The sequence below is a fragment of the Callithrix jacchus genome, chromosome 12 (genome assembly GCF_049354715.1).
Source record: "Callithrix jacchus isolate 240 chromosome 12, calJac240_pri, whole genome shotgun sequence".
Classification (NCBI taxonomy): Eukaryota; Metazoa; Chordata; class Mammalia; order Primates; family Cebidae; genus Callithrix; species Callithrix jacchus.
The window spans coordinates 30,105,602-30,131,269 of record NC_133513.1 but is presented as its reverse complement, the minus strand read 5'-3'; the positions used below and the strand labels follow the sequence as shown (position 1 = coordinate 30,131,269).

Genomic DNA, 25,668 nt, shown 5'->3' with positions numbered 1-25,668 from the left:
CTCCCATCTGTCTCCATGCCTAGATATGAGCTGTGAAGAAAAACACTGCCTTGCTGCTGAGAGGAGGGGCCATGATACTTTCCTTTAACCTCAGTTGAACCTTCAATATTAATGTCTTCCAGCCTGGGCGCAGTGGCTCATGCCTGTAATCCCAGCACTTTGGGAGGCCAAGACGGGAGGATTGTTTGAACCTGGAAGTTAGAGACCAGCCCGGGCAACATAGCAAGACCCTGCTACAAAAATAAAAAATTAACCCGTGTGGTGGCACGTGCCTGTGGTCCCAGCTACTCAGGAGGCTGAGGTGAAGTGGGAGGATTGCTTGACCCTGGTTGGTCTAGGCTACAGTAAGCTGTGATGGCACCATTGCACTCTGGCCTAGGCAACAGGGTAAGACTTGTCACTAGTGGAGGGTGTTCAGGTTCTTGGTGTCTTGAACAAAGAATTGGACAAAATGCACAAGCAAAGCAAGGAAGGAATACAGGGATTCATTGAAAATGAAAGTACACTCACCAGTGTGGGAGTGGGTTGAGCATAAAGGCGTAAGGGCCTTGTTACAGAATTTTGGGGCATTTAAATACCCTCTAGGGGATTCCATTAGTTACTTGGGGTATGCCCTATGTAAATGGAGAGGATGAATTAAAATTTCAAAGTTATTTACTATGGAGAATATTTCCTGTCATAGCTAACTGTGTGAATCTGACTTTCTGCCTCCAGACCCTATTTTCCTGCCTTAAGACCCTGTCTCAAAAAACAAGACAGGCTGGGTGTGGTGGCTCATGCTTGTAATTCCAGCACTTTGGGAGGCCAAGGGAGGCAGATCACCTAAGGTCAGGAGTTCAAGACTAGCCTGGCCAATATGACAAAACCCTGTCTCTATAAAAATGCAAAAAATAGGCGGACATGGTGGTGCACGCCTTAATTCCAGCTACTTGGGAGGCTGAGGCAGGAGAATTGGTTGAACCCGGCAGTTGGAGGTTGCAGTGAGCCGAGATCACATCACTCCAGCCTGATCAGAGCGAGACTCTGTCTTAACAACAACAACTACAGACAATATTATGTCTTCCATATACATATAGAATTAAAATTAGTTTACATATGAACTAATAGTTTATATACAAATATATAAATATAAAATAAATATGTCAATATTCTGGTAGTCCAGAGCAGGACCACCCTATAGGTAGTGTGCCCAGAGTAGCATCCCACATATTCTTAACCAGTGAATACTGCCTCTTTCCCTAGGAAAATACAAAGGGTCAAATGGAACTCCTTTAACATTCCACTCCCTGCCATGACTCCAGATTGACCAGCGTGCCCACTCACATTGACTTCCACTCCATCTGGGTGAGTCCCACATATAGAATGTGCAGCAACACAACTGGGTTTCATCCCCTTCTGCCCCTCAGGGACTTTGCTCTATTAGTCCTACTTTCTCCTCTCCTACTTTTGTGGTTTCAGAGTCCCTTTCTTGTTCCAAAGACACTCCAGCTTATAAGCATGCTAAGATATGGCTTTTTTTTTTTTTTTTAAAGGTGGAATCTTGTTCTATCGCCCATGCTGGAGTGCAGTGGCTCGGTCTTGGCTCATTGCAATCTCTGCCTCCTGGGTTCAAGTGATTCTCCTGCCTCAGCCTCCCGAGTAGCTGGGATTACAGCTGCGTGCCACCATGCCTGGCTAACTTTTGTATTTTCAGTAGAGATGGGTTTCACCATGTTCATCAGGCTGGTCTTGAACTCCTGGCTTCATGATCTGCCTGCCTCAGCTTCTCAAAGTGCTGGAATTTCAGATGTGAGCCACAGCGCCTGGCTGATCCACCTTTAAAACAAAAAAGAACTTTTCTCTCTATCTCTATTATTTTGAGCTAAATGTCTTGAAGCAGTAGCCTACATTCACTGAATCCACTTCATTCCCTTCCTTCCTTCCTTCCTTCTTTCCTTTCCTTCCTTCCCTTCCTTCCTTCTTTCCTTCCTTCTTCCTTCTTCTCGCCTTCCTTCTTTCCTCTCTCTCTCTCACTTTCCTTCTTTCTGAAACCTCACTCTGTCATCTAGGCTGGAGTGCAGTAGCACAATCTCAGCTCACTGCAGCCTCCTCTTCTTGGGTTCTAGCGATTCTTGTGTTTCAGCCTCCTGAGTAGCTGAGACTATAGGCGCACATCATCACTCCCAGCTAATTTTTGTATTTTTAGTAAAGGTGGGTTTTCATGATGTTGGCCAGGCTGGTCTCGAACTCCTGACCTCAAGTCATCTGTCCGCCTCGGCCTCCCAAATTGCTAGGATTACAGGTGTGAGCCACTGCACCCGGCCTGAATCCAGTTGTTTATTCTTTGGTCTACTGCAATATTAATAGCCACTTGACTGAGCTTTTATGATGTGCCACATACTGTGTTAAGCACTTTATATACATTCCAATCTAATGTTTATAAGAACTCTATAAAGTAGGTGTTAGCAGATACTACTCCATGGGTCTCTCACAGTCCCACACATCTTGCTGAGTTGGCAAAAACCACAAGTCTCTGCTGCCAACAAATTCTCAGACTTGAGCCTATTCACAGACCTAGAGTCTGTTGAATGAAGGGGAGACTGGGTCCTCTTGATGAAGGACCATGTACACTGACAAAAACATGCTGTAGACCTTCTAGCCTTTTCCAAATGTACTACAAGGTACATCATGAAAGCTCTGTCAAGTATCTATTTTTATTTTATTTTTATTTTTATGAAGACGGGGTTTCACCATGTTGGCCAGTCTGGTCTTGAACTCTTGACCTCGTGATCTGCCAGCCTCGGTCTCCCAAAGTGCTGGGATTACAGGCGTGAGCCACCGCACCCGGCTATCTATTTTTTTTTTTTTTTTTTTGAGATGGATTTTCACTCTTGTTGCCCAGGCTGGAGTGCAATGGTGCAATCTTGGCTCACGACAACTTCTGCCTACTAGGTTCAAGCGATTCTCCTTCCTCAGCCTCTTGAGTAGCTGGGATTACAGGTGCGCGCCACCACGCCTGACTAATTTTGTATTTTTAGCAGACACAAGGTTTCTCCATGTTGTTCAGGCTGGTCTTGAACTCCCAACCTCAGGTGATCTGCCTGCCTCGGCCTCCCAAAGTGCTGGGATTACAGGCATGAGCCACTGTGGCCGGCCTCAAGTGTCTATTAATACTGTAGTGGGCCAAAGAATAAAGAAGTGGGTTCAGTGAATATAGGCTACTGCTACTGTGGACATTGGAGAAGGGGAAGTAACTAGAGTTTCCAGGGATTTGGGACATTGGACCTAAACTAATTTTAATATTAGGAGATTCAAAATATCACTGTAGTTCACCAGGTACAGTGGACTCCCAGATCAGGAGTGTGTGCACTGCTGATGTGTGCCAGAGGTCTTGGGCCATGCCATCATGCTGTACCAGTCTGAACAAACAAGTTTATCCTAAGTGTGATTTATAGTCAACAGTGGTTTTTGCTCTGGGGTCTGAGTAGCAGAGATGAGTAGTGTGGACACTCCAAGCCTATGTGACTGACCCCCAATAAAAACCCTACACATGGCCAGGCATGGTGGCTCATGCTCATAATCCCAGCACTTTGGGATGGTGAGGCGAGTGGATCACCTGAGGTCAGGAGTTCAAGACCAGCCTGGTCAACATGGTGAAATCCCATCTCTATTAAAAATACAAAATTAGCCAGGTGTGGTGGCACACACCTGTAATCCCAGCTACTTGGGAGACTGAGGCAGGAGAATTGCTTGAACCTGAGAGGCGGAGATTGCAGTGAGCTGAGATCCACCATGGCACTCCAGCCTGGGTGACAAAAGCAAGACTCCGTCTCAAAACAAAAACAAACAAAAAACCAAAAAACCCTGCACACTACAGCTCAGGTGAACTTCTCTGTTGGGGAACAGTCAGCACCTGTTGTCACAAATCATTGCAGGGAGAAAAAAAGCACATCTACTACTCCACTGTGAGTAGACATCTGAAAGTTGGTGGCTGGTTGCCTCTGGATTTTGCCCCATGTACCTTATCCCTTTGCTGATTTTACTCTGTATTCTTTTGCTTTAATAAACCATAAATGCAAGTGTAACCAATAAATAAGCAAAGCCCTTGGCACTCTTTACCCAGAACATTTCTCAGTTTGTAGCAAGCAAAACTTGAGGGAGAGGTGATGTCTGCATCCAAGACGAAGAGCGGCTTGCTTACTGCTTACTATAAAATAGCAGGTGGCTGGGCATGGTGGTTTACACCTGTAATCCCAGCATTTTGGGAGGCCAAAGCAGGAGGATTGCTTGAGGCCAGGAGTTTGAGACTATCCTGGCCAACATAGCAAGACCTCATCTTTTTTTTTGTGATGGAGTCTCGCTCTGCAACCTCTCCCTCCCCAGTTCAAGCGACTCTCCTCCCTCAGCCTCCCGAGTAGCTGGAACTACAGGTGCCTGCCACCTTGCCTGGCTAATTTTTGTATTTTTAGTAGAGACGGGGCTTTACCATATTGGCCAGGCTGGTCTTGAACTCCTGATCTTGTGATCCACTTGCCTCAGCCTCCCAAAGTGCTGGGATTACAGGCATGTGCCTATTTTTTAAAATTAATTAATTTTGAGAAGGAGTCTCTCTCTTGTCGCCCAGGCTAGCGTGCAGTGGTGTGATCTCGGCTCATTGCAACCTCCATCTCCTGAGTTCAAGTAATTTTCCTGCCTCAGCCTCCTGAGTAGCTGGGATTATAGGCACTCGTCATCATGCCCAGCTAATCTTTGCATTTTTGTAGAGACGGTGTTTCACCATGTTGGTCAGGCTGGTCTTGAACTCCTGACCTATCTGCCCGTGTCAGCCTCCCAAAGTGCTGGGATTACAAGCGTGAGCCACCACCCCTGACCCAAATTCGTCTTTAAAAAGGAAAAAACAGCAGGAGCTCCTTGTTCCTCCCCTATGATGCAACTCTCTGTGTGTCTAGCATCCATCTGGGCACATCCCAGTTGCCCCTGCAATGAAGGATATCATTGAAAGCAAGAGCAGGGGTGGAAGGAAGCAATGCAAGCATGCTCACACTGCTTGTTGTGCCATAAACAGTAAGGTCTTTTGTCTGTTTTCTGCCAGCATCCATGAAACAGTAACAGACATATTTATTAACCTGTAAGTAAGGCAGCCTCAAATTCCAGATCTTACAGTAGGTATTACTTTCCTTGACTAGATGAGGAAACAGAGGCTCAGTGACATTAAATAACTTGTCCAGGATCACCTATCTTGGTGACTCCAAAGTCAGCTGCTATGTAATGTATTATTCTAAAACTGTCCTTTAAGAGAACTGATGACCTAGTTAACAAATCAGTTCTTCAGTTTTCATCTTACATACCTTAGTTTTCCTACTTAAACTCTCTTGTAATTAAGCTTTCATACCCCCACATTCTTATGGTTTTCCTGGTGCCTCTTGTGGCTTCTGCTAGTGTGTACATATGAGAATTCCTTCCCAGCAAGAAAGGGTCTTGCTCTGTGGCCCAGGCTGGAGTGCAGTGGTGCAATCACGTCTCACTGCAGCCTCAACTTCCCTGAGCTCAAGTGATCCTCCTGCCTCAGCCTCCTGAGTTGTTGGGACTATAGGCATTCATCACCATATCCAGCTAATTTTTTTTGTATTCTTTGTAGAGATGAAGTTTCTCCATGTTGCCTAGTCTGGTCTCAAACTCCTGGGCTCAAGCAATCCTCCTGCCTTGGCCTCTCAGTGTGCTGGGATTACAGATGTGGACCACTGCGCCCAGTCTTACGTTTTTTCCAAATCCCAAAAATAATCAGTAAAGACATTGGGAAAATGCAAAAGAAGATTTTCATTCTGTGAGAATTATTCATTTATTTATTATTTATTTTGAGACAGAGTCTCACTCTGTCACCCAGGCTGGAGTGCAATGTCATGATCTCGGCTCACTGTAACCTCTGCCTCCTGGGCTCAAGCAATTCTCCTGCCTCAGCCTCCCAAGTAGCTAGGATTACAAGCATGTGCCACCAGCCTGGCTAATTTTTTGTATTTTTAGTAGAGATGGGGTTTCGCCATGTTGGCCAGGCTGGTCTCAAACAACTGACCTCAGGTGATATGCCCACCTCGGCCTCCCAAAGTGGTGGGATTACAGGTGTGAGCCACTTTGCCTGGCCTCCTGTGAGAATTTTAACAATGAACATAGAGAAGTTACTAGTTTGAAGGATATCATTGAAAGCAAGAGCAGGAAACACTGACACAGAGAGTGAAAGTTAATGTCAGCCTCTCTGGGAAAGGGACAGGAGCACCTGGGAGAAACAATGTCACAAAACGATCAGGCAGTCTCACCTACAGCTGTTGGCGTCTTACGTCTTGTAAGCCTGTGGGCCGAGCCCTGTCTCCTATTAAACATGAGTCATTCTTGCAAGTAATGTAAACATACTCACAAGATCTTTTGTACAAATCCTATGAGTGGTGTTAAAGATATAAGATTTGGATATTGCAACATTGTGATTTGCATGTGTGTGTGGTAAAATATACATAATGTAAAATTTAACTTTTTAATCATATTTAAGTGTATCAGTAGCATTAAGTACATTCACACTGTTGTGTAACATCATTATTTCCAGAAGTTTTTCATCATCTCAAACAGAAGGTCTGTGTCTATTAAGCAGAAACTTTTTTGCTCCCTCCCTCCCGACTTTTTTTTTTTTTTTTTTTTGATAGAGGGTCTTGCTCTGTCATGCAGGCCAGAGTGCAGTGGGCACGAACATAGCTCACTGCAGCCTCAACCTCCTGGGCTCAAGTGGTCCTCCCACCTCAGCCTCCTGAGCACCTGGGACCACAGGCGCATGTCACCATACACAGAAAATTTTTAAATTTTATAGACAGGATCTTACCATGTTGCCCAGGTTGGTCTTGAACTCCTGGTCTGAAGCAATCCTCCTACCTCAGCTTCCCAAAGTGCTTGGATTATAGGAGTGAGCCACTGCACCCAGTCTAAACAGTAACTCTTTATACCCACCTTCCCCTCATCACAAATAACCTCTATTCTACTGTCTGTCTCTATGAATTTGCCTTTTCTAGATATTTCATATAAGAGAAATCATAATATTTGTCCTTTTGTGTCTGGCTTATTTAACACAGGAGTCCCCAATCTCCAGCCACAGGCGAGTACTAGTCCATGGCTTGTTAGGAACTGGGCCACTCAGCAGGAGGCGAGCAAGCATTAGCATCTGAGCTCCTGCTCCAGTCGGATCAGCGGCAGCATTAGATTTTCATAGGAATGTGAAACTATTGTGAACTGCACATGCAAGGGATCCAGGTTGTGCGCTCCTTATGAGAATCCAACTGATGCTTATGATCTAAAGCGGAACAGTTTCATCCCAAAATCATCCCAGTCTGTGGAAAAATTGTCTTTCATGAAACTGGTCCCTGGTGCCAAAAAGGTTGGGGACCACTGATTTAACATGTTTTCAAGATTCATCCATGGTGTAGCATGTATAAGAATTTCATTCCTTTTTTATTTTTTTTTTGGAAAGGAAGTCTCACTCTGTCTCCCAGGCTGGAGCAACCTCCATCTCCTGGGTTCAAGCGATTCTCATGCCTGGAATTACAGGCATGAGCCACCATGCTCGGCTAATCTTTGTATTTTTAGTAGAGACAGGGTTTCATCATGTTGGTCAGGCTGGTCTCGAACTCTTGACTTCAAGTGATCCACCCACCTTGGGCTCTCAAAGTGCTAGGATTACAGGTGTGAGCCACTGGGCCCAGCAGAATTTCATTCCTTTTGATGGCTTATTAATATTGCATTGTATAGAACACATTTTGTTCATTCATTCATCAGTTGATGGATATGGGTTTTTCTCTCCTTTTTACTATTATGAATGATGCCACAGTGAACACTGGTATATAAGTATCTGTTTGAATCTGTTTTCCATTTTTTTGTGGGTACCTATGAGTAGAATTACTGGATCACATGGTAGATCTAGGTTTAACTGAGGAACGGACTGTTTTCCACAGTGGCTGCACCATTTTACATTCCCACCAGCAATGCACAAGGGTTCCAATTTTTCCACATCCTCATCAACACTTTTTTCTCTGGCTTTTTTTTGTTGTTAACCATCATGAATGTAAAGTGATATCTCATAGTGCTTTTTTATTGACATAAAATATAAATAACATAAAATTTATCATTTTAACAAAATTTTTTTTAATGAGATGGAGTTTCGCTTGTTGCCCAGGCTGAAGTGCAATGTCATGATCTTGGCTCACTGCGACCTCTGACCTCCACCTCCTGGGTTCAAGTGATTCTCTTGCCTCAGCCTCCTCAGTAGCTGGGATTACAGGCTCGAGCTACTGAAATTTTTGTATTTTTATTTTATTTATTTTTTTGAGACAGAGTCTCACTGTCGCCCAGGCAGGAGTGCAGCGGCATGATCTCAGCTCACAGCAATATCCGCCTCCCAGGTTCAAGCAATTCTCCCACCTCAGCCTTTCAAGTAGCTGGGATTACAAGCATGTGCCACTATGCCTGGCTAATTTGTGTATTTTTCGTAGAAATGAGGTTTCTCCACGTTGGCCAGGCTGGTCTTGCACTCCTGACTTCAGGTGACCCACCTGCCTTGGCCTCTCAAAGTGCTGGGATTACAGGGTGAGCCACCATTCCCAGCCAAATTTTTTTATTTCTAGTAGAGACGGGGTTTCACCTTGTTGGCTAGGCTGGTCTGCAACTCCTGACCTCAGGCGATCCACCTGCGTCAGCCTCCCAAAGTGCTGGGATTACAGGCCTGAGTCACCAAGCCCAGCCATTTTAAATTCAGTTCAGGGGCTTTAAGTGCTCTTGGTGGGTATAATTTGCATTTTCCTAAAGACTTATGATGTTGAACATCTTTTCATGTCCTTATTGGCCATCTGTATATATATATATATTGTGTGTGTGTGTGTGTGTGTGTGTGTGTGTGTGTGTGTGTGTGTTTGAGATCGAATCTCACTCTGTCGCCCAGGCTGGAGTGCAATGATGTGACTGGGGCTCACTGCGACCTCTGCCTCCTGAATTTAAGTGATTCTTGTGACTCAGCCCTCCAAGTAGCTGGAATTACAGGCATGTGCTACCACGCCTGGCCAATCTTTGTATTTTAGTAGAGTTGTTGGCCAGGCTGATCTTGAACTGCTGACCTCAAATGATCCACCCACTTCAGCCTCCCAAAGTGCTGGGATTACAGCCGTGAGTCTGTGCCCAGCCAAATTAAAAGTGGGGATGAACAGCTTTTTGTTATACATCTAAAATGTTCCTCCTCTGTTTCTATGAATACTGGATTGGAAAGGTCAGAAAAACAGTCTTAAGAGATTATCTGATTCATTTCCCAGTTTTATTACTCACTTATCAGCTTGCTTGCTTATTTATTTATTTAGAGACGGAGTCTCTTCCTGTCACCCAGGCTGGAGTGCAGTGGCCCAATCTTGGCTCACTGCAACCTCCGCCTCCTGGGTTCAAACAATTCTCCTGCCTCAGCCTCTCGAGTAGCTGGAATTACAGGCACACACCACTCTTTTATATCTTTGTTAGAGACAGGATTTCACCATGTTAGCCAGGCTGGTCTCGAACTCCTGACCTCGTGATCCACCCGCCTTGGCCTCCAAAGCGGGTGGGATTACAGACGTGAGTTACAGTGCCTGGCCATCAGCTGTAATTTGAACACAGGTTTTCTGATTGAGATAGGACACAGATGGTATTAAAAATTAATATAACAACTATAAACTCATAATTATAATAGTACTTTGTGCAGGGCCCTACACTAAGCCCTTAACCGAACCTGGAAGCGAGAAAATGACTTTTTGTTTTTAGAGATGGGCGCCCAGCTCTGTCGCCCAGCCTGAGGTGCTGGGGCGCGATCTCAACTCACTGCAGTCTCCACCTCCGGGATTCAGGCGATCCTCCTGCCTCAGTCCCCCGACTAGCTTGGGACCACCAGCGCGCGCCACCGCGCCCGGCCAGGAGCTGCCGTTAAATCCTGGCTCTGCGCCTGTGAGCAGTTACCCAGCCTTCTGTGTCCCTAAAAGGAAAGACATCTGTGACCATCGGGCAAACGCCAAATTAGATCCTGGGTAGGATCCTGTTCCCTCGGGCTGGCCCGGTCCGGAGTACGCAGAGCTCAGAGCTGGGATCTGCCGTCCCTAACCCGCTCACTACACAGCCGCCCAAGGCTTTGCGCTTCACCTTTACTCACCCCGAAGCCCTGGACATCCGCATCTGTCCTAAAGCGTCTCACCTCAGTAGCAGAAGGAAGTAGCGTCAGCTGGCCACAGCCTCTCCTAGGAGGCTGTCTGGGAAAAGCGAGTCAAGAGACCCTGAGGCCCCTCAGCTCCGACTACTTTCAGATCTGTCGTTCCTTCACCCTCAGCTTTTCAAACAGACCGCTCCAAAAAAATGCCCAATCACAGCATTTCTTCTACCCTGGGCCTCCCGGTAGTGTCCAATCAACACACGCCATCTATCTGGTTGTGTTACGAGGGCAGCTTCCCCCCTGGTTTCCCCCAGGTGTGTAAGGGTACCGAGGAAAAGCGAGAGGTGTTGACGCCAGGAAGGCGCCATCTTGGTTAAGGGAAGGTGTAGGGTCCTTACGGACTTATCAGAGGAAAGACAGTTAAGCGCCGGCATCTCCACTTTCCCCGGAAGCTTCCCTTTACCAGGCAGAAAGGGTTTCCCACGGGGCCGCCCCCGGCCCATGTACTCTGGGAGACCCGGCCTCCGCCCAGGCGGGATAGCAGGCCGGGAGCCTTGAGCTTCGCGGACGTGGCCGTGTACTTCTCCCCCTAGGAGTGGGGCTGCCTGCGGCCCGCACAGAGGGCCCTATACCGGGACGTGATGCGGGAGACCTGCGGCCACCTGGGCGCGCTGGGTGAGGTCGGGAGCTCCGGTCGGGACCCCCAGTAGTCGGTGGGAAGCGGGGATCGGTGTCCGCAAAAGCGAATGGGCTGGAAGTGGGGCACCGAGGGAGGAGCCTCATCCCCGCCTCCGGTGAGCTCAGCCGAACCCAGTGTTTCTCCTTCGCAGGATTTTCAGGCCCCAAATCCGCTTTTATCTCTTGGGTGGAAGGAGAAATGGAAGCGTGGAGCCCGGAGGTCCAGGATCCCGAGGGTGAGAGCCCTGGAACTGTCAGCGGAGGCCAGGGACAGAAAGCAGGTACTTCATTTTAAACAGCAGTAGGTGGCCGTGGAGAAGTCCCAACTTCCTCCCCCAACTCACATCTTCAGCGCAGGCTGCCCCCTGCAAAGTCTCATTCTGTCTCCCTGCACATTACCCCAGAAAGGTCCACATCTCATTGCAAAATGGCCCGGTGGAGCAGCGAAATTGGGACCAATGGAACAGATTAACCATACAGGAAAACCCCAGTTTAATGCAAAATAGAGCTTGAGGTTTCCAGGAGGTCAAGGGAAAGAGGAAACCTGTAATTTTTGTTGTGGGATAAAATGAAGACAGATGTTCCTCTTGGATACTAATGATTTCATCTTCATTTAAAAAATCTAATGAAGTTGTTATTTCCTAAGCACAGTGTAAATAACACCATTCATCAGTTTTTTTGTTTTTGAGACAGAGTTTCACTCTTGTTACCCAGGCTGGAGTGCAATGGCGTGATCTCAGCTCACCGCAACTTCGCCTCCTGGGTTCAAGCAATTCTCCTGCCTCAGCCTCCGGAGTAGCTGGGACTACAGGCGTGTGCCACCATGCCCAGCTAATTTTTGTATTTTTAGTAGAGGCGGGGTTTCACCTTGTTGACCAGGATGGTCTCTATCTCTTATCTTGTGATCCACCTGCCTCGGCCTCCCAAAGTGCTGGGATTATAGGCGTGAACCACCGCGCCAGGCCATTCATAGATTTTTAAATGAAGATGAAATGTTTTTCCTGCAGCTCTGATACCAGAATAAATGCTTGTTCCTGGAAGGTCTTCGTGTGTAACCTATTGGGGCAGTCCAAGTGTAGACTTTTTGGTGGCTGTGTGTAAGGGCGGAGAGGAAAGGAGCCAAAAGAATTTGAATTGGTATCAAAGAAGGTCATTGAATGCCTGTTAAGGGATCATAAACAGGTTCAGGATGGAAAGTGCCATGAGGACTGGGACCATCACTGTCCTCAAAGCCTGGCACAGAGTAGGTGTTCAATATTGTTCACTCCTCTTTCTTATTTATTTATTATTTTTTGAGACAGAGTCTTGCTGTCTCCTAGGCTGGAGTGCAGTGGCATGATGTTGGCTCACTGCAACCTCCCCCTCTTGGGTTCCAGGGATTCTCCTGCCTCAGCCTTCCGAATAGCTGGGATTATAGGCACCCAGCACCTCGCCCGGCTAATTTTTGTAATTTAGTACAGACTAGGTTTTCCCATGTTGGCCAGGCTGGTCTCGAACTCCTGACCTCAGGTTATCTGCCTGCCTCAGCCTCCCAGAGTGCTGGGATTACAGGCGTGAGCCACCCACTGAGCCCAGCTCTCTCTCTCTATTTTTTTTTTAAGAAGGTGGCTTCCTCTGTCACCCAGGCTGGAGTGCAATGGCATGATCTCAGCTCACTGCAACCTCTGCCTCCAGAGTTCAAGTGATTCTCCCGCCTCAGCCTCACAAGTAGCTGGGATTACAGGCACGTGCTACCACGCCCAGCGAAATTTTATATTATTAGTAGAGACAGAGTTTCACCATGTTGGCCAGGATGGTCTTGATCTCTTGACCTTGTGATCCACCTGCCTCAGCCTCCCAAAGTACTGGGATTATAGGTTTAGCCACTGCAATTGGCCTTTTTTTATTTTTATTTTTTAAATTAGAGAGTTGCCCAGGCTGTGTGGTGGCTCACGCCTGTAATCCAAGAATCTTGGAGGCCAAGGTGGGCGGATCACCTGAGGTTGGGAGTTCAAGAGAGTTGCCAAGGCTGGAGTACAGTGGCCCAATCCCAGCTCATTGTCCCTTGAATTTCTGGCCTCAAGCGATCCTCCCACCTCAGGCTCCTGAAGTGCTGGGATTACAGGCTTGAGCCATGGCACCCAGCCCGACTCCTCTTTCATCATCTCCAGTATTCACTCTTCTTGGGTTAACCTGCAGACCGTGGCATTTGCTTTTACTCCAGGCTGGCTTTCAGGACTTCATGAGGCCCTTATCATTAAGCCGTGCTCCCTGGGGGCCATATTCTGAACCATTCCTGCCGCCTGAAGGCAGGACATGGTCCCGGAATATGCTGGTTTTGATTTTGTCATTTTCCCTGTCTCAGGATCCACGGATGGGTTTCTGATTTTAACCTCTTCCCTGTTTCAGGATCCAGGGATGGGAATGAGGAGAAGGAAAGGGTGAAGAACTGTCCAAAACAAAAAGTGGTGGCACATGAAGTGGCTCTCAAGGAGTGGTTGCCCAGCGCCATCTGCCCAGAGCTCTGCAGCAGCAAGCCCTGGCTCGAGGACACTGTGACCCGAAGACCGCCCTACTCTTGCCTACACTGTGGCCGCAACTTTAGCTACCCTTCCCTCCTGGCCAGCCACCAGCGGGTCCACTCCGGGGAGCGGCCCTTCCCCTGCACCCAGTGCTCAGCACGTTTCTCCCAGCGCAAGTACCTGCTCCAGCATCAGTTCATCCACACCGGCGAGAAGCCCTACCCCTGTCCCGACTGCGGACGCCGCTTCCGCCAGAGGGGTTCCCTCGCTATCCACAGGCGGGCTCACACTGGGGAGAAGCCCTACGCGTGCCCAGACTGCAAGAGTCGCTTCACTTACCCCTACCTGCTGGCCATCCACCAGCGCAAGCACACCGGCGAGAAGCCCTATAGCTGCCCCGACTGCAGCCTCCGTTTTGCCTACACCTCGCTGCTGGCCATCCACAGGCGCGCACACACGGGCGAGAAGCCCTACCCCTGTCCAGACTGCGGCCGCCGCTTCACCTACTCTTCTCTCCTCCTCAGTCACCAGCGCATTCACTCCGACAGCCGGCCCTTCCCCTGCGCAGAGTGTGGGAAAGCCTTCAAGCGCAAGTCCGCCCTGGAAGCCCATCAGTGGATCCACCGCTCCTGCAGCGAGAGGTGCGGGTGGCAGCAGGCCGCGGTGGGGCTTTCAGAGCCCGTCCATGTTTTGGGAGGCCAGGATCCCCCAGTTCACTTCCGGCACTTTCCAGATATATTTCAGGAGTGTGGGTGATGGCGTTCACACAAACTGGTCAGTGTTTTCTCTGGAGAGGAAGAGGCCAGGTTTATGCATTGAGGGATAAAGAAAGGAAGTGGGCGTTTAAGGAAAACAAAGTTCTGCCTTAGGGAAAAAGCAGAGGTGAGGGCACAGAGGGCTGTGGGGAGGAGGAGGCAGGAATCTGAAAAGGTGCCTGGGGGCTGACCCATTTCCTGAACCTCCTGCACACAGCCCCCTTGTTCCCCATCCCACTTGGGATTCCTTCACTGAAAACCATTCACTTAACTGGCTTTTTCTTCTGGATTGTTCGCTCTCTTGGAACAGTCTACTTTTTGGCCTGTATTTCTCCTATTTCTCTGAGATGGAGCCCCCTACATTCCAGTGTCTATTAAAGGACCCACTCTGGATCCCCTACAATAGAGAGGATACCTCGGGCCTGTCCCTCGTGAGGGGAAGCTCATCCCACGATTCTGTCTTTTACCAATGCAGGTGAAACATGTGGCAAGTAGACACCTGGAGTGCAGGTGTTCCTTGGTTGAAGACCTAGAGGTGGCCATAGAGAGGACAGCGGCCTCAGGTGGGGAACTCTCCGCCCCACTCTCATTCTGCACACAGTGCACAAACCATCAAACCTAATGAACTCTGGAACTGGGCCAGTCCTTCACTGTATGAATTAGTGATTGCAGCGTTTTTTTCTTCCTCAGATATTTGCATGTTCGCTGGATTTTGTATTTTTTGATAAAGATATATTCCACAGTAGCTGGAAATATAATGCTGGAGGATTCTTATTTTCTATTTTTATTTTTTTGAGATGGAGTTTTGCTCTTGTTGCCCAGGCTGGAGTGCAATGGCGTGATCTCAGCTCACCACAACCTCCTCCTCCTGGGTTCAAGCGATTCTCCTGCCTCAGCCTCTGGAGTAGCTGGGATTACAGGTGCTCGACACCAAGCCCGGCTAATTGTTTGTGTTTTTAGTAGAGACGGGGTTTCACTGTGTTGGCCAGGCTGGTCTCAAACTCCTGACCTCAGGTGATCCAGCCGCTTCAGCCTCCCAAAGTGCTGGGATTACATTTTTTTTTCTTTTTAACCTTCTCTGCACTAGCATACTCTTTTTTTTTTTTAAAGAAAGAATCAATGACTTTTGATTAGAGTTGAAATCAAGGCATAGTCTTTCCAGTCTAATTTTGACTGTAATGCTTGCATATGTCAAGTTAAGAAGGCCGGGCACAGTGGCTCACGCACTGTATTCCTAGCACTTTGGGAGGCTGAGGTGGGTGGATCGATTGAGGTCAGGAGTTCAAGGCCAGTCTGGCCAATATAGAGAAACCCTATCTCTAGTTTAAAAAAAAAAAAAAAGAAAGAAATTAACCAGGCGTGGTGGCGCATGCCTGTAATCCCAGCTTCTCGGGAGGCTGAAGCAAAAGAATGGCTTGATCCCAGGACGTGGAGGTTGCAGTGAGCTGAGATAGCACCACTGCACTCCAGCCTGGGCAACAGAGCAAGACTCTGTCTCAAAAAAATCCAACCAACCAAACAAAAACAACAGTTCAGAGAGGTCTTTCTGGCCCATTTAAATCTGCTAGCCCTACTTTTGAACAGAAAGCTTTTGAAGGAATGAACAAAAGAGGTAGGTAGGCCTAAGCATATTTGCATTCCAGGACTGGTGCTCAGTGACTCAAATATATCTTTGAAAAGATTGTTCTTTGAATCCTTGGGTTCTCACCCAGGCTGGAGTGCAGTGGTCCGATCTCAGCTCACTACAACCTCTGCCTCCCAGTTTCAAGCGATTGTCCCACCTTAGCCTCCTGAATTACAGGCACCCACCACCACGCTTGGGTAATTTTTGTATTTTCAGTAGAGACGGAGTTTTGCCATGTTGGCCAAGCTGGTCTCAAATTTCTGACTTCAAGTGATCAGCCTGCTTCGGCCTCCCAAAGTTCTGGAATTACAGGGGTAAGCTTCAGTGCTCTGCCTTTTTTTTTTCTTTTTTAGATGGAGTCTCACTCTGTTGCCCAGGCTGGAATGCAGCAGCGTGATCTTGGCTCACAGCAACCTCTGCCTCCCAGGTTCAAGGGATTCTCCTGCCTCAGCCTCTGAGTAGCTGGGATTATAGGCACGTACCACCATGCCCAGCTATTTTTTGTATTTTTAGTAGCATGGGGTTTCACCATGTTGGTCAGGCTGGTCTCGAACTCCTGACCTCATGATCCACCCACCTTGGCCTCCCAAAGTGCTGGGATTATAGGCATGAGCCACCGCTCCTAGCCCAAGATAATTATTAATGGGAACTGGGGCCACATGTGGTGGCTCACGCCTGTAATTCAGCATTTTGGGAGGCAGAGGTGAGTGAATCACTTGAGGCCAGGAGTTCGAGACCAACCAGGCAATACGGTGAAACCCCATCTCTACCAAAAATACCAAAATATTAGCCGACCCTGGTGGCGCATGCCTGTAGTACCAGCTACTCAGGAGGCTGAGGCAGGAGGATTGCTTGAACCTGGGAGACAGAGGTTGCAGTGAGCCAAGATCGTACCACTGCACTCTAGCCTGGGCTACAAAGCATGACTCCATCTCAAAACAAAACAAAAACAAAAACTGGGAACTGGGTGTTATCTTTACCACATAGCCTCTCCTGAACTGGCAGACCTGGATTCCAGGCTTAGCTCAGTCCAGACTAGCTGTGTGACCTTTAGCATCACCTAGATTCTACAAATAACATTTTTCTCTATTGGCTTTACATGTGTCATTCTGCCTATCCATCCCTCCATCCATTCGTTTATCATTTTATTAATGTATTTCAAAGCTGCAGACATCATTAGATTTCACTTCTGAACACTTCACCATGCAGCTGAGTTTGTGCAAGAAACTTCAGCTCTCGGCTGGGTGCAGTGGCTCACGCCTGTAATCCCAGCACTTTGGGAGGCTAAGGCAGGAGGACTGCATGAGCTCAGGCATTTGAGACCAGCCTGGAAAACACAGCAAGAACTCGTTTCTAACAAAAATTTTAAAAAATTAGTTGAGCATGGTGAGGGAGGCTGAAGCAGGAGGATAGCTGCAGCCCTAGAGTCTGAAGTTGCAGTGAGCTCTGATGGCACAACTTTAGTCTGAGTAACAGACCAAGACACTATTTCAAGAAGAAAAAAAAAAAGCCAGGTGCGGTGGCTAACCCCTGTAATCTCAGCATTTGGGGATGCCAAGGTGGGTGAATCACCTGAGGTCAGGAGTTCTAGACAAGCCTGACCAACATGGTGAAACCCCATCTCTACTAAAAAAAAAAGAAAAAAAGAAAAAAAGTAGCCGGGCATGGTGGCACATGCCTGTAATCCCAGCTACTCAGGAGGTTGAGGCAGGAGAATCATTTGACCTCGGGAGGCAGAGGTTGCAGTGAGCCAAGATTGTACCATTACACTCCAGCCTGGGCAACAAGACCTCCTCTCAAAGGAAAAAAAAGGCAAGAAAGAAACTTCAGCTCCCACTTAAAGTTCAGTTGTACTCTGTTATTGACAAGTAAAGTCTATTGAAGCCCAATTATCTCCTGTATGTTTTGTGACTTCTCATAATTATCTGATCAAGAATCTTGAAAAAACATTTACAATATGATGGGCAATAAAAGAATTTGAAAGCAAGAGCATTTTTTGGGGGGATGGGGACAAGGTCTCACTGTTGCCTAGACTGGAATGCAGTGGCACAGTCATGGTTCACTGCAGTCTCGAACTCCTGGGCTCAGGTATTTCTCCTTGTCATCCCAGCTTCTTGAGTAGCTGGGAGTACAGGCACATGCCACCATGCTTGGCTGATTTTTGTATTTTTTATACAGATGGGTTTTTCCCAGGCTGGTCTTTAATTCATGGACTCAAGTGATCTGTCTACCTAAGCCTCCCAAAGTGCTAGGATTACAAGGTGTGAGCCACTACGCCTGGCCAATTTTTGTATTTTTGTAATGAATGGCAGGAAAACAACATATCAGCTACTTGGGATGGAACAGTTTTAGTCTTATTTGAAAGTTTGATTCAGGTGCCATGGCTCATACCTGTAATCCCAACACTTTGGGAGGCCAAGGCAGGAGGATCACCTGAGGTCAGGAGTTTGAGACAAGCCTGACCAATATGGTAAAACCCTGTCTCTACTAAAAATACAAAATTAGCCAGGCATGGTGGTGCATGCCTGTAATCCCAGTTACTCGGGAGGCTGAGGCAGGAGAATAGCTTGAACCTGGGAGGTGGAGGTTGCAGTGAGCCGAGATCGTGCCATTGCACTCCAGCCTGAGCAACAAGAGCAAAACTCCATCTCAAAAAAAAAAAAAAAAGAGAGAGAGAGAGAATCAAACTGTTACACACTGTTGATAGATAGGAATGTAATTTAGTACAGCCACTATTGAAAACAGTATGGGGAATAAAAAACCTACCATGTGGGCTGGACAGTGGCTCACGTCTATAATCCAAGCCCTTTGGGAGGCCTAGCCTGGTGGATCACTGGAGGTCAGAAGTTCACGACCAGCCTGGCCAACATGGTAAAACCCCGTCTCTACTAAAAATACAAAAATTAGTTGGGCATGATGGCAGGTGCCTGTAATCCCAGCTACTTGAGAGGCTGAGGCAGGAGAATTGCTTGAACCTGGGAGGCAGAGGTTGCAGTGAGCCAAGATCATGCCACAGCACTCCAGCCTGGGTGACAGAGTAAGACTCCGTCTCAAAAAAAAAAAAAAACCTGCTATGTGATCCACCAATCCCACTGCCTGGAATTTATCCAAAGGAAAATAAATCAGTATATAAATAAAAAGATAACCTGCATTTCTGTGTTTACTGTAGCCATGTTTACATGGCAAAGACATGGAATCAACCTAAGTGTCGATCAGCAGATGAATGAATAAAGAAAACGTGCCATATATATATATAAAAATCTCCACAGTGGAATTCAGCCATAAAAAAATGAAATAATGTTGGCTGGACACAGTGGCTGAGGCCTGTAATCCCAGCACTTTGGGAGGCCAGAGCGGGCGGATCATGAGATTAAGAGATTGAGACCATCCTGGCCAACATGGTGAAACTGTCTATACTAAAAATACAAAAATAGCTGGGCATGGCGGTGTGTGCCTGTAATCTCTCTCAGCTACTTGGGAGGCTGAGGCAGGAGAATTGCTTGAACTCGGGAGGCAGAGGTTGCAGTGAGCCTAGATCCCACCAATGCACTCCAGCCTAGTGACAGAACAAGACTCTGTCTTAAAGAAAAAAAAGAAATAATGTTTACAGCAACATGGATGGAACTGGGGGTCATTATGTTAAGTGAAATAAGCCAGACACAGAAAGACAAATATCACATGTCCTCACTTATATGTGAGAGCTAGAAAAGTTGATCTCACAGAGGTAGAGAGAATGATACCAGAGATTGGAAGGGTGTATGTGGGTGGGAGAGATGAGATGAAGAGAAGTTAGGTAATGGGTACAAACATACAGTCAAGAAGAAGAGATAACTTGTAATGTTCAAGAGTGGAGCAGGGTGACTGCAGTTAACAAAGTACTATAAATTTCCATAGCTAGAAGAGAGGATTTGAAATTTTCCCAACACATAGAAATGTTCAATACTCAACAAGATTGATACCCCAAATATCCTGACTCAATTATTGTACATTCTATGTATGAAACAAAGCAAAATATCACATGAACCCCGTAAATATGTAAGAATTATATGTTTCAATAAATTTTCTTTTTTTTTGTTAAATGGAGTCTGACTCTTTCACCCAGGCTGAAGTGCAGTGGTGTGATCTTGGCTCACTGCAACCTCCGCCTCCTGGGTTCAAGCCATTCTTGTGCCTCAGCCTTTTGAGTAGCTGGGACTATAGGCACCTGCCACCACACTCGGCTAATTTTTTGTATTTTTAGTAGAGACAGTTTCACCATGTTAGCCAAGAGGGTCTCGATCTCCTGACTTCGTGATCTGCCCACCTCAACCTCTCAAAGTGCTGGGATTACAGGCAGGAGCCACCTCGCCTGGCCTATTTTTTAAATTTTAAAAATATTTATTTTATGCCTGGCCACAGAGCGAGACTCTCTCAAAAAAATAAATAAATAAATAAATAAACAAATAAAGACTAATTTCTAAGAGTATATTTTTTCCTTATTCAGTGCAGTGAGGCAGTTCCAGAATTCAAAGTAATAATATAAGCATGTTAATCATATTTAATTATTAACAATTAATAATTAATTCATAGTCAATAAGCATGAGATCAGCAAGAGTCACACTAAAAGCCAAAAAATATTTCAGGTGAAAAACAGCAAGTGTAGGCCAGAAAATACAAAGAAATCTTCACTGAAAAGGCAGCAATAAAGAACACTTAAATAAAAAGGAAGGCTTGTTATACTAGGGCCAGCAGGGGAGCCAAGCAAGGTGTAGATCCAGGGCCAGAATGACAGCAGGGACCTAGTAGGCCTTGCCTGTTATCTCCAGCCACCAGCCCCATGCTTAGCAAACAGTATTCTCCATATTGCGTGACTGCAGGGATATTCCAAATTTGGGGATGTAGGCAACTAGTACTATAGTACAATGCTGCCAGCCATGACGATAACCCATCTTGGTTTGAAAATAAAGACGTTAAATCTAGGAAGCAGAGGATACAACCCAGGACAGCAGGAAGGGGAGACCCCGTATGAGAATAGCTGAGGCCCAATCCAGTTTAGAGAGAAGACTGAAGGCTAAAGGAGGGAAGTTTCCCAGGAAAAAAATTAGGATTTGAAATGTGATGCTATCTTTGGTAATTTGGAACAACCGTAAAGAAGTAGAAATGACAGACAACAGTGGCTCCTGCCTGTGATCACAGCACTTTGAGAGGCCGAGGCAGGAGGATTGCTTGAGGCCCGGAGTTCCAGACCAGCCTGGGCAACATAACAAGAGCCTTTCTCTGTGTCAAAAATTTAAAAATTAGCCAAGTATGGGGTGTGCGCCTGTGGTCCCATCTTCTCGGGAGGCTGAGGTGAGAAGACCGCTTGAGCCCGCGACGTCGAGTCTGCAGTGAGCTAGGATCGCACTACTGCACTCCAGCCTGGGCCACAAGCAAGACCCGGTCTCAAAACAAAACAAAAAATCCATGTATGTTAATTAATTTGGCAAAAATTACAATGTAGTTTAAAATTTCCCCATTCCGATTCCATCCTCACCAAGCACGTTCCTTCGCCTGCAGCTTCGGTCTAGAGCCTGAGCAAGCAGAGGTGCGGATGCCAGGGGCCGGGTGGACTCAGTAGCTAAGCTCCTACTGTAAAACACGCACCTGCTTCTACCGCGAGTGTACACATGGTTTGCCAGGCTGTGTGCGTCTTCCCAAGGGGTCTGGGGATCAGATTCCAGATGCGGCCTACGGGAGGGACCGCAAGAGACCGTCGGGGACACAATCCCGAGCACCATAGATGCCGAGGTCCCCGCTGCGCTCCAGTACTTCAAGAGGTTTCAGGACCGCGGGGTCCCTTCAAATGCCCCGCCAATCCCAGGCCAATCACCGCTCACCTTTTTCCGGGGTACCGGCCAATCTTCGGCCGTTGCATATTGCGGGTAAAGAGGGATATGTGAAGTTTCCGGCCCATCCATCTTTCTTGAAGGCAATAAGCCTCTCGCCTCTACTTCCCCGTCACCCCGCGTCTCTCACCAGAAAAAGCATCCGAAGCGGCTTTATTTAAGGGCAAGAGGGACGTTGAGGCCAGAGAAGTCAGAAAGGCGCCATATTTGATACGGTCAAAGAATGGCGCCCTTAAGAGCAGCCCGTGACAATTGAACCTAGGTGGGCGCCATATTTTCTGAAGGCACCTTCCGGGGTCTCTTAACCTGGGTGTCTATGTCCAAGCGGCCATCAAGTGAATAAACACTGAGGAGTTCTGTTTGTCCCTATCAGAATCCCGAATCCCTAGCAGCCAGTTTCTGATACTTCGGTTGCCTAGGCTACGTTCGGACGCCACGGCTGGGCGGGGCAGCCCTTCCTGTGGACAACAGCTGAAGCCTGGAGCGGGGAGGCGGCGGCCCCAGGGAACTGGCGGCCGCCGATCGGGGCTGCGAGGCCCCATGGCGCCGCCCCCAGCCCCGCTCCTGGCGCGGAGGCCCGGGGAGACCAGGCCTGGTTGCAGGAAGCCCGGGGCCGTGAGCTTCGCGGACGTGGCCGTGTACTTCTCCCCGGAGGAGTGGGGCTGTCTGCGGCCGGCGCAGAGGGCCCTATACCGGGACGTGATGCGGGAGACCTACGGCCACCTGGGCGCGCTCGGTGAGAGCCCCGGGTCCGAGCCCCTCTCCTCCTTCACCGGGTTCACAGGGGAGATGATGTAGAAGGACCGAGAGGACTGTGAGCCCTAATCCCGCACTCTTGCACCAGCGCCAGCAGCCATCTCCCATTCCCAGGGCTTCAGGTACCCCCTCGGGAGTGTTTTCACCCGCATCCACTTCATTCAGGCAGCAGCACTGCATCCCCGTCCAGGTTGAGTATAAGCTCCGAGGAGGTGCTCTCAGCCTGGAGGGGACTGCCATCTTCCCACGATGGCTTCTCAGGCCCGCGCTGTGATCCCTGTTCTCTCCCAGGATTCCCAGGCCCCAAACCAGCCCTCATCTCTTGGATGGAACAGGAGAGTGAGGCGTGGAGCTCCGCCGCCCAGGATCCTGAGAATGGGGAAAGCCTGGGAGGAGCTCGGAGAGGTGAGGGATGGTTCCGGGTCCCCCCCTCCCCAAACTTGGTTTTCCAGGGCTTCCTGTCTAGCAGTTTCCTTTCAGGCTCCCACTTCCAGCATCCCTAAAGAAATTCAACTGTTGAATACTAGAAGAGTAAACAAGGCAGAACTGGTAAAAAGTTTTCAGAACATAGGACAGCGGTCCTGTGGGGACCGGGAGCCCAGTCCAACATGCTTGAGCTTCCAGGTTCCTCTCATTCTCTTTTTTTTTTTTTTTTTTTTTTTTTGAGACAGAGTTTTGCTCTTGTTGCCGAGGCTGGAGTACAATGGTGCGATCTCAGCTCACTGCAGCCTTTGCCTTTCAGGTTCAAGTGATTCTCCTGCCTAGCCTCCCAAGTGGCTGGGATTATAGGCATGCACCACCACACTTGGCTAATATTGTATTTTTAGTAGAGGTGGGGTTTCTCCATGTTTGCCAGGCTGGTCTCAAACTCCTGACCTCAGGTAATCCACCCCTCCTCGGCCTCCCAAAGTTCTGGGATTACAGGCATGATCCACCTCGCCAGCCTTTTTTTTTTTTTTTTTTTTTTTATATATATATATAGGGAGTCTCCCTCTGTTGCCCTGGCTGGAATGCAGTACTGCGATCTCAGTTCACTGTAACCGCCACCTCCCAGGTTTGAATGATTCTCCCACCTCAGCCTCCCGGGTAGCTGGAATGACAGGCACACACCACCATGCTTTGCTAATTTTTGTATTTATAGTAGAGACGAGGTTTTCCCATGTTGGCCAGGCTGGGGTGAAAGGCATCAGCCTCTGTGCTTGGCTACCTCATTCTCTCTCTTTCAGGAATAACTAAAACTCCTTAAGAATGAAAATGCCTTCAGGTCTGCCTTTCACATTCCTCAAGTGAGGTAAAGTGGCACAAGAAAAAAAGCCCAGTCATTGACAAGTTGGCTTTTCTCCCTTCACCATCCCCCAGTGGAGTGATCTTGAGCAAATATGTTTCCTCATCTGTAAAAGAGTCTCTTACCTTACAAAAAATGGAGAAACCACACTAATGATAGTCCCTGCTTGGCCGAGCACGGTGGCTCATGCCTGTAATTCAAGCATTTTGGGAGGCTGAGGTCAGGAGTTTGAGACCAGCATGGCTTATGTAACGAAACCCCATCTCTACTAAAAATACAAAAATTAGCCGGGCATGGTGGCAGGCACCTGTAATCCCAGCTACTTGCGAGGCTGAGGCAGGAGAATCCCTTGAAACTGGGAGGCAGAGGCTGCAGAGTCCAGATCCTGCCACTGCACTCCAGCCTGGGTGACAGAGTGAGACTCTGTCTCAAAAATGAAATAATAATAAAACCCCTGCTTCCTGAGCACTTACTAAGTGCTTAACATACATCTCTACTCAGCTAATCCAGCAAAGCTGTGAAGTGAAAAGCCATTATTATTCCTATTTGATGCATCAGGAACCAAGGCCCCGATAAGTCACTCTTAGGAGGTCAGAATCCTGTTTACCTTGTTCCAAAGCCTGTGTGTTAATCACTGGATGGAACTTCTCTGGCACTGCCTTATGTGAAAAGCATTCTATAACCTAAGACAGTCTATTCGAAAGTGTTTGTAAATGTACCTTAATTCCGGTTTCCCAGGAGATGCCCCAAACACGAAGGAAGAGGAACCCGAGGAAGGTCCAAAATCCAAAGGGCCTAGAAAGGCTCCTATGGAGAATCTGGAAGTGCTGGTGGGACGAAACCCTGACCTGGCTATTAGCGTGGCCTCGGCATGGGCACAGCCACCCACAAGTGCTGCCTGGGACCAGTCCACAGGAGCACAGCCCCCTGCACCCGTGCCCAGCGTGGATGCTCAGGCCGGTCAGCGGCGCCACGTGTGCACGGACTGTGGCCGCCGCTTCACCTACCCCTCGCTGCTGGTCAGCCACAGGCGCATGCATTCGGGGGAGCGGCCCTTCCCCTGCCCTGAGTGTGGCATGCGCTTCAAGAGGAAATTCGCTGTGGAAGCGCATCAGTGGATCCACCGCTCCTGCTCCGGGGGGCGGCGGGGCCGGAGGCCTGGGATCCGGGCTGTGCCTCGGGCCCCAGTCCGAGGTGACCGGGACCCGCCTGTGCTCTTCCGGCACTACCCAGACATCTTCGAGGAGTGCGGCTGAGCGGCACCGCAGACTGACATTGGCACGAAGGACTGACTGAGCCCTGAGGTGGGCTCCTGAGTCTGGGACTCCGGAACTGAAATTCATGCCTCAAGGATCCCTCAAGTTTCCAACTTGTAAAAAGAAAAGTGCCTGTAAGATTCAAATAGATTAAACTTGACACCTCTCTCCCCAGTCTTCTGTTAAAAAAAAAAAAAAAAAAAAGAACAGAGTGAGATCCTGGACTCATTTCAAAGTGTTATCTGATCAGGTCCAACAGAGACCTTTCCATCATCTCAGGAACTAGCCACTCCTTCACTCCTTCAGATGCAGATGCTGAGGGGGACCAAGGCCTGGGGAGGGTACCTACATGGAGGGTGTTGTCAAACCCTGGCTAATTGTCACCCGAAGGGGGCTCAGACACTGGAGTGGATGGGAATAGAATAGATGCAGGTGGCACAAATCCAGCCTCTGTTGAGAGGCCAAGGCGGGAGGATTGCTTGAGGCAGGAGTCCAGACCAGCCTGAGCAACATAGTGAAATGCTATCTCTAGAGGAAAAAAATTAACCAGGCATAGTGGCATGTCATACCTGTGATCCCAGCTACTTGGGAGGCTGAGGCGGGAGGAGGGCTTGAGCACAGGAGTTCCAGGCTACAGTGGGCTATGATTGTGCTACTGTACTACAGCCTGGGCAACAGACCAAGACTCCATTTCTTTCTTTCTTTCTTTCTTTCTTTCTTTCTTTCTTTCTTTCTTCTTTTTTTTTTTTTGAGACAGGGTCTCACTCTGTCACCCAAGGTG

At 48.1% G+C, this 25,668-nt stretch overlaps 2 protein-coding genes across 6 annotated transcripts; both read left to right on the top strand.

Moving 5' to 3' along the window:
- Positions 1 to 10,543: 10,543 nt before the first annotated feature.
- ZNF785 (zinc finger protein 785) lies at positions 10,544 to 18,868 on the top strand. Of its 4 annotated transcripts, none has more exons than XM_035267414.3 (4): positions 10,544 to 10,843; positions 10,999 to 11,127; positions 13,235 to 13,988; positions 14,578 to 18,868. In XM_035267414.3, exons 1-4 carry the CDS (start codon positions 10,810 to 10,812, stop codon positions 14,579 to 14,581), a joined length of 921 nt encoding a protein of 306 aa, XP_035123305.1. In that variant the 5' UTR covers positions 10,544 to 10,809; the 3' UTR covers positions 14,582 to 18,868. The 4 variants fall into 4 exon arrangements, with proteins under 4 accessions (XP_035123305.1, XP_078201279.1, XP_035123302.1 ...); XM_078345153.1 differs by having other exon boundaries at positions 10,544 to 10,848; XM_035267411.3 differs by having other exon boundaries at positions 13,235 to 18,868.
- A 3,184-nt stretch (positions 18,869 to 22,052) lies between these two features.
- ZNF688 (zinc finger protein 688) lies at positions 22,053 to 25,096 on the top strand. 2 transcript variants are annotated; one of them, XM_078345154.1, is made up of 3 exons: positions 22,053 to 22,326; positions 22,638 to 22,751; positions 24,370 to 25,096. In XM_078345154.1, exons 1-3 carry the CDS (start codon positions 22,131 to 22,133, stop codon positions 24,885 to 24,887), a joined length of 828 nt encoding a protein of 275 aa, XP_078201280.1. In that variant the 5' UTR covers positions 22,053 to 22,130; the 3' UTR covers positions 24,888 to 25,096. The 2 variants fall into 2 exon arrangements, with proteins under 2 accessions (XP_078201280.1, XP_078201281.1); XM_078345155.1 differs by lacking the exon at positions 22,638 to 22,751.
- Positions 25,097 to 25,668: the final 572 nt, after the last annotated feature.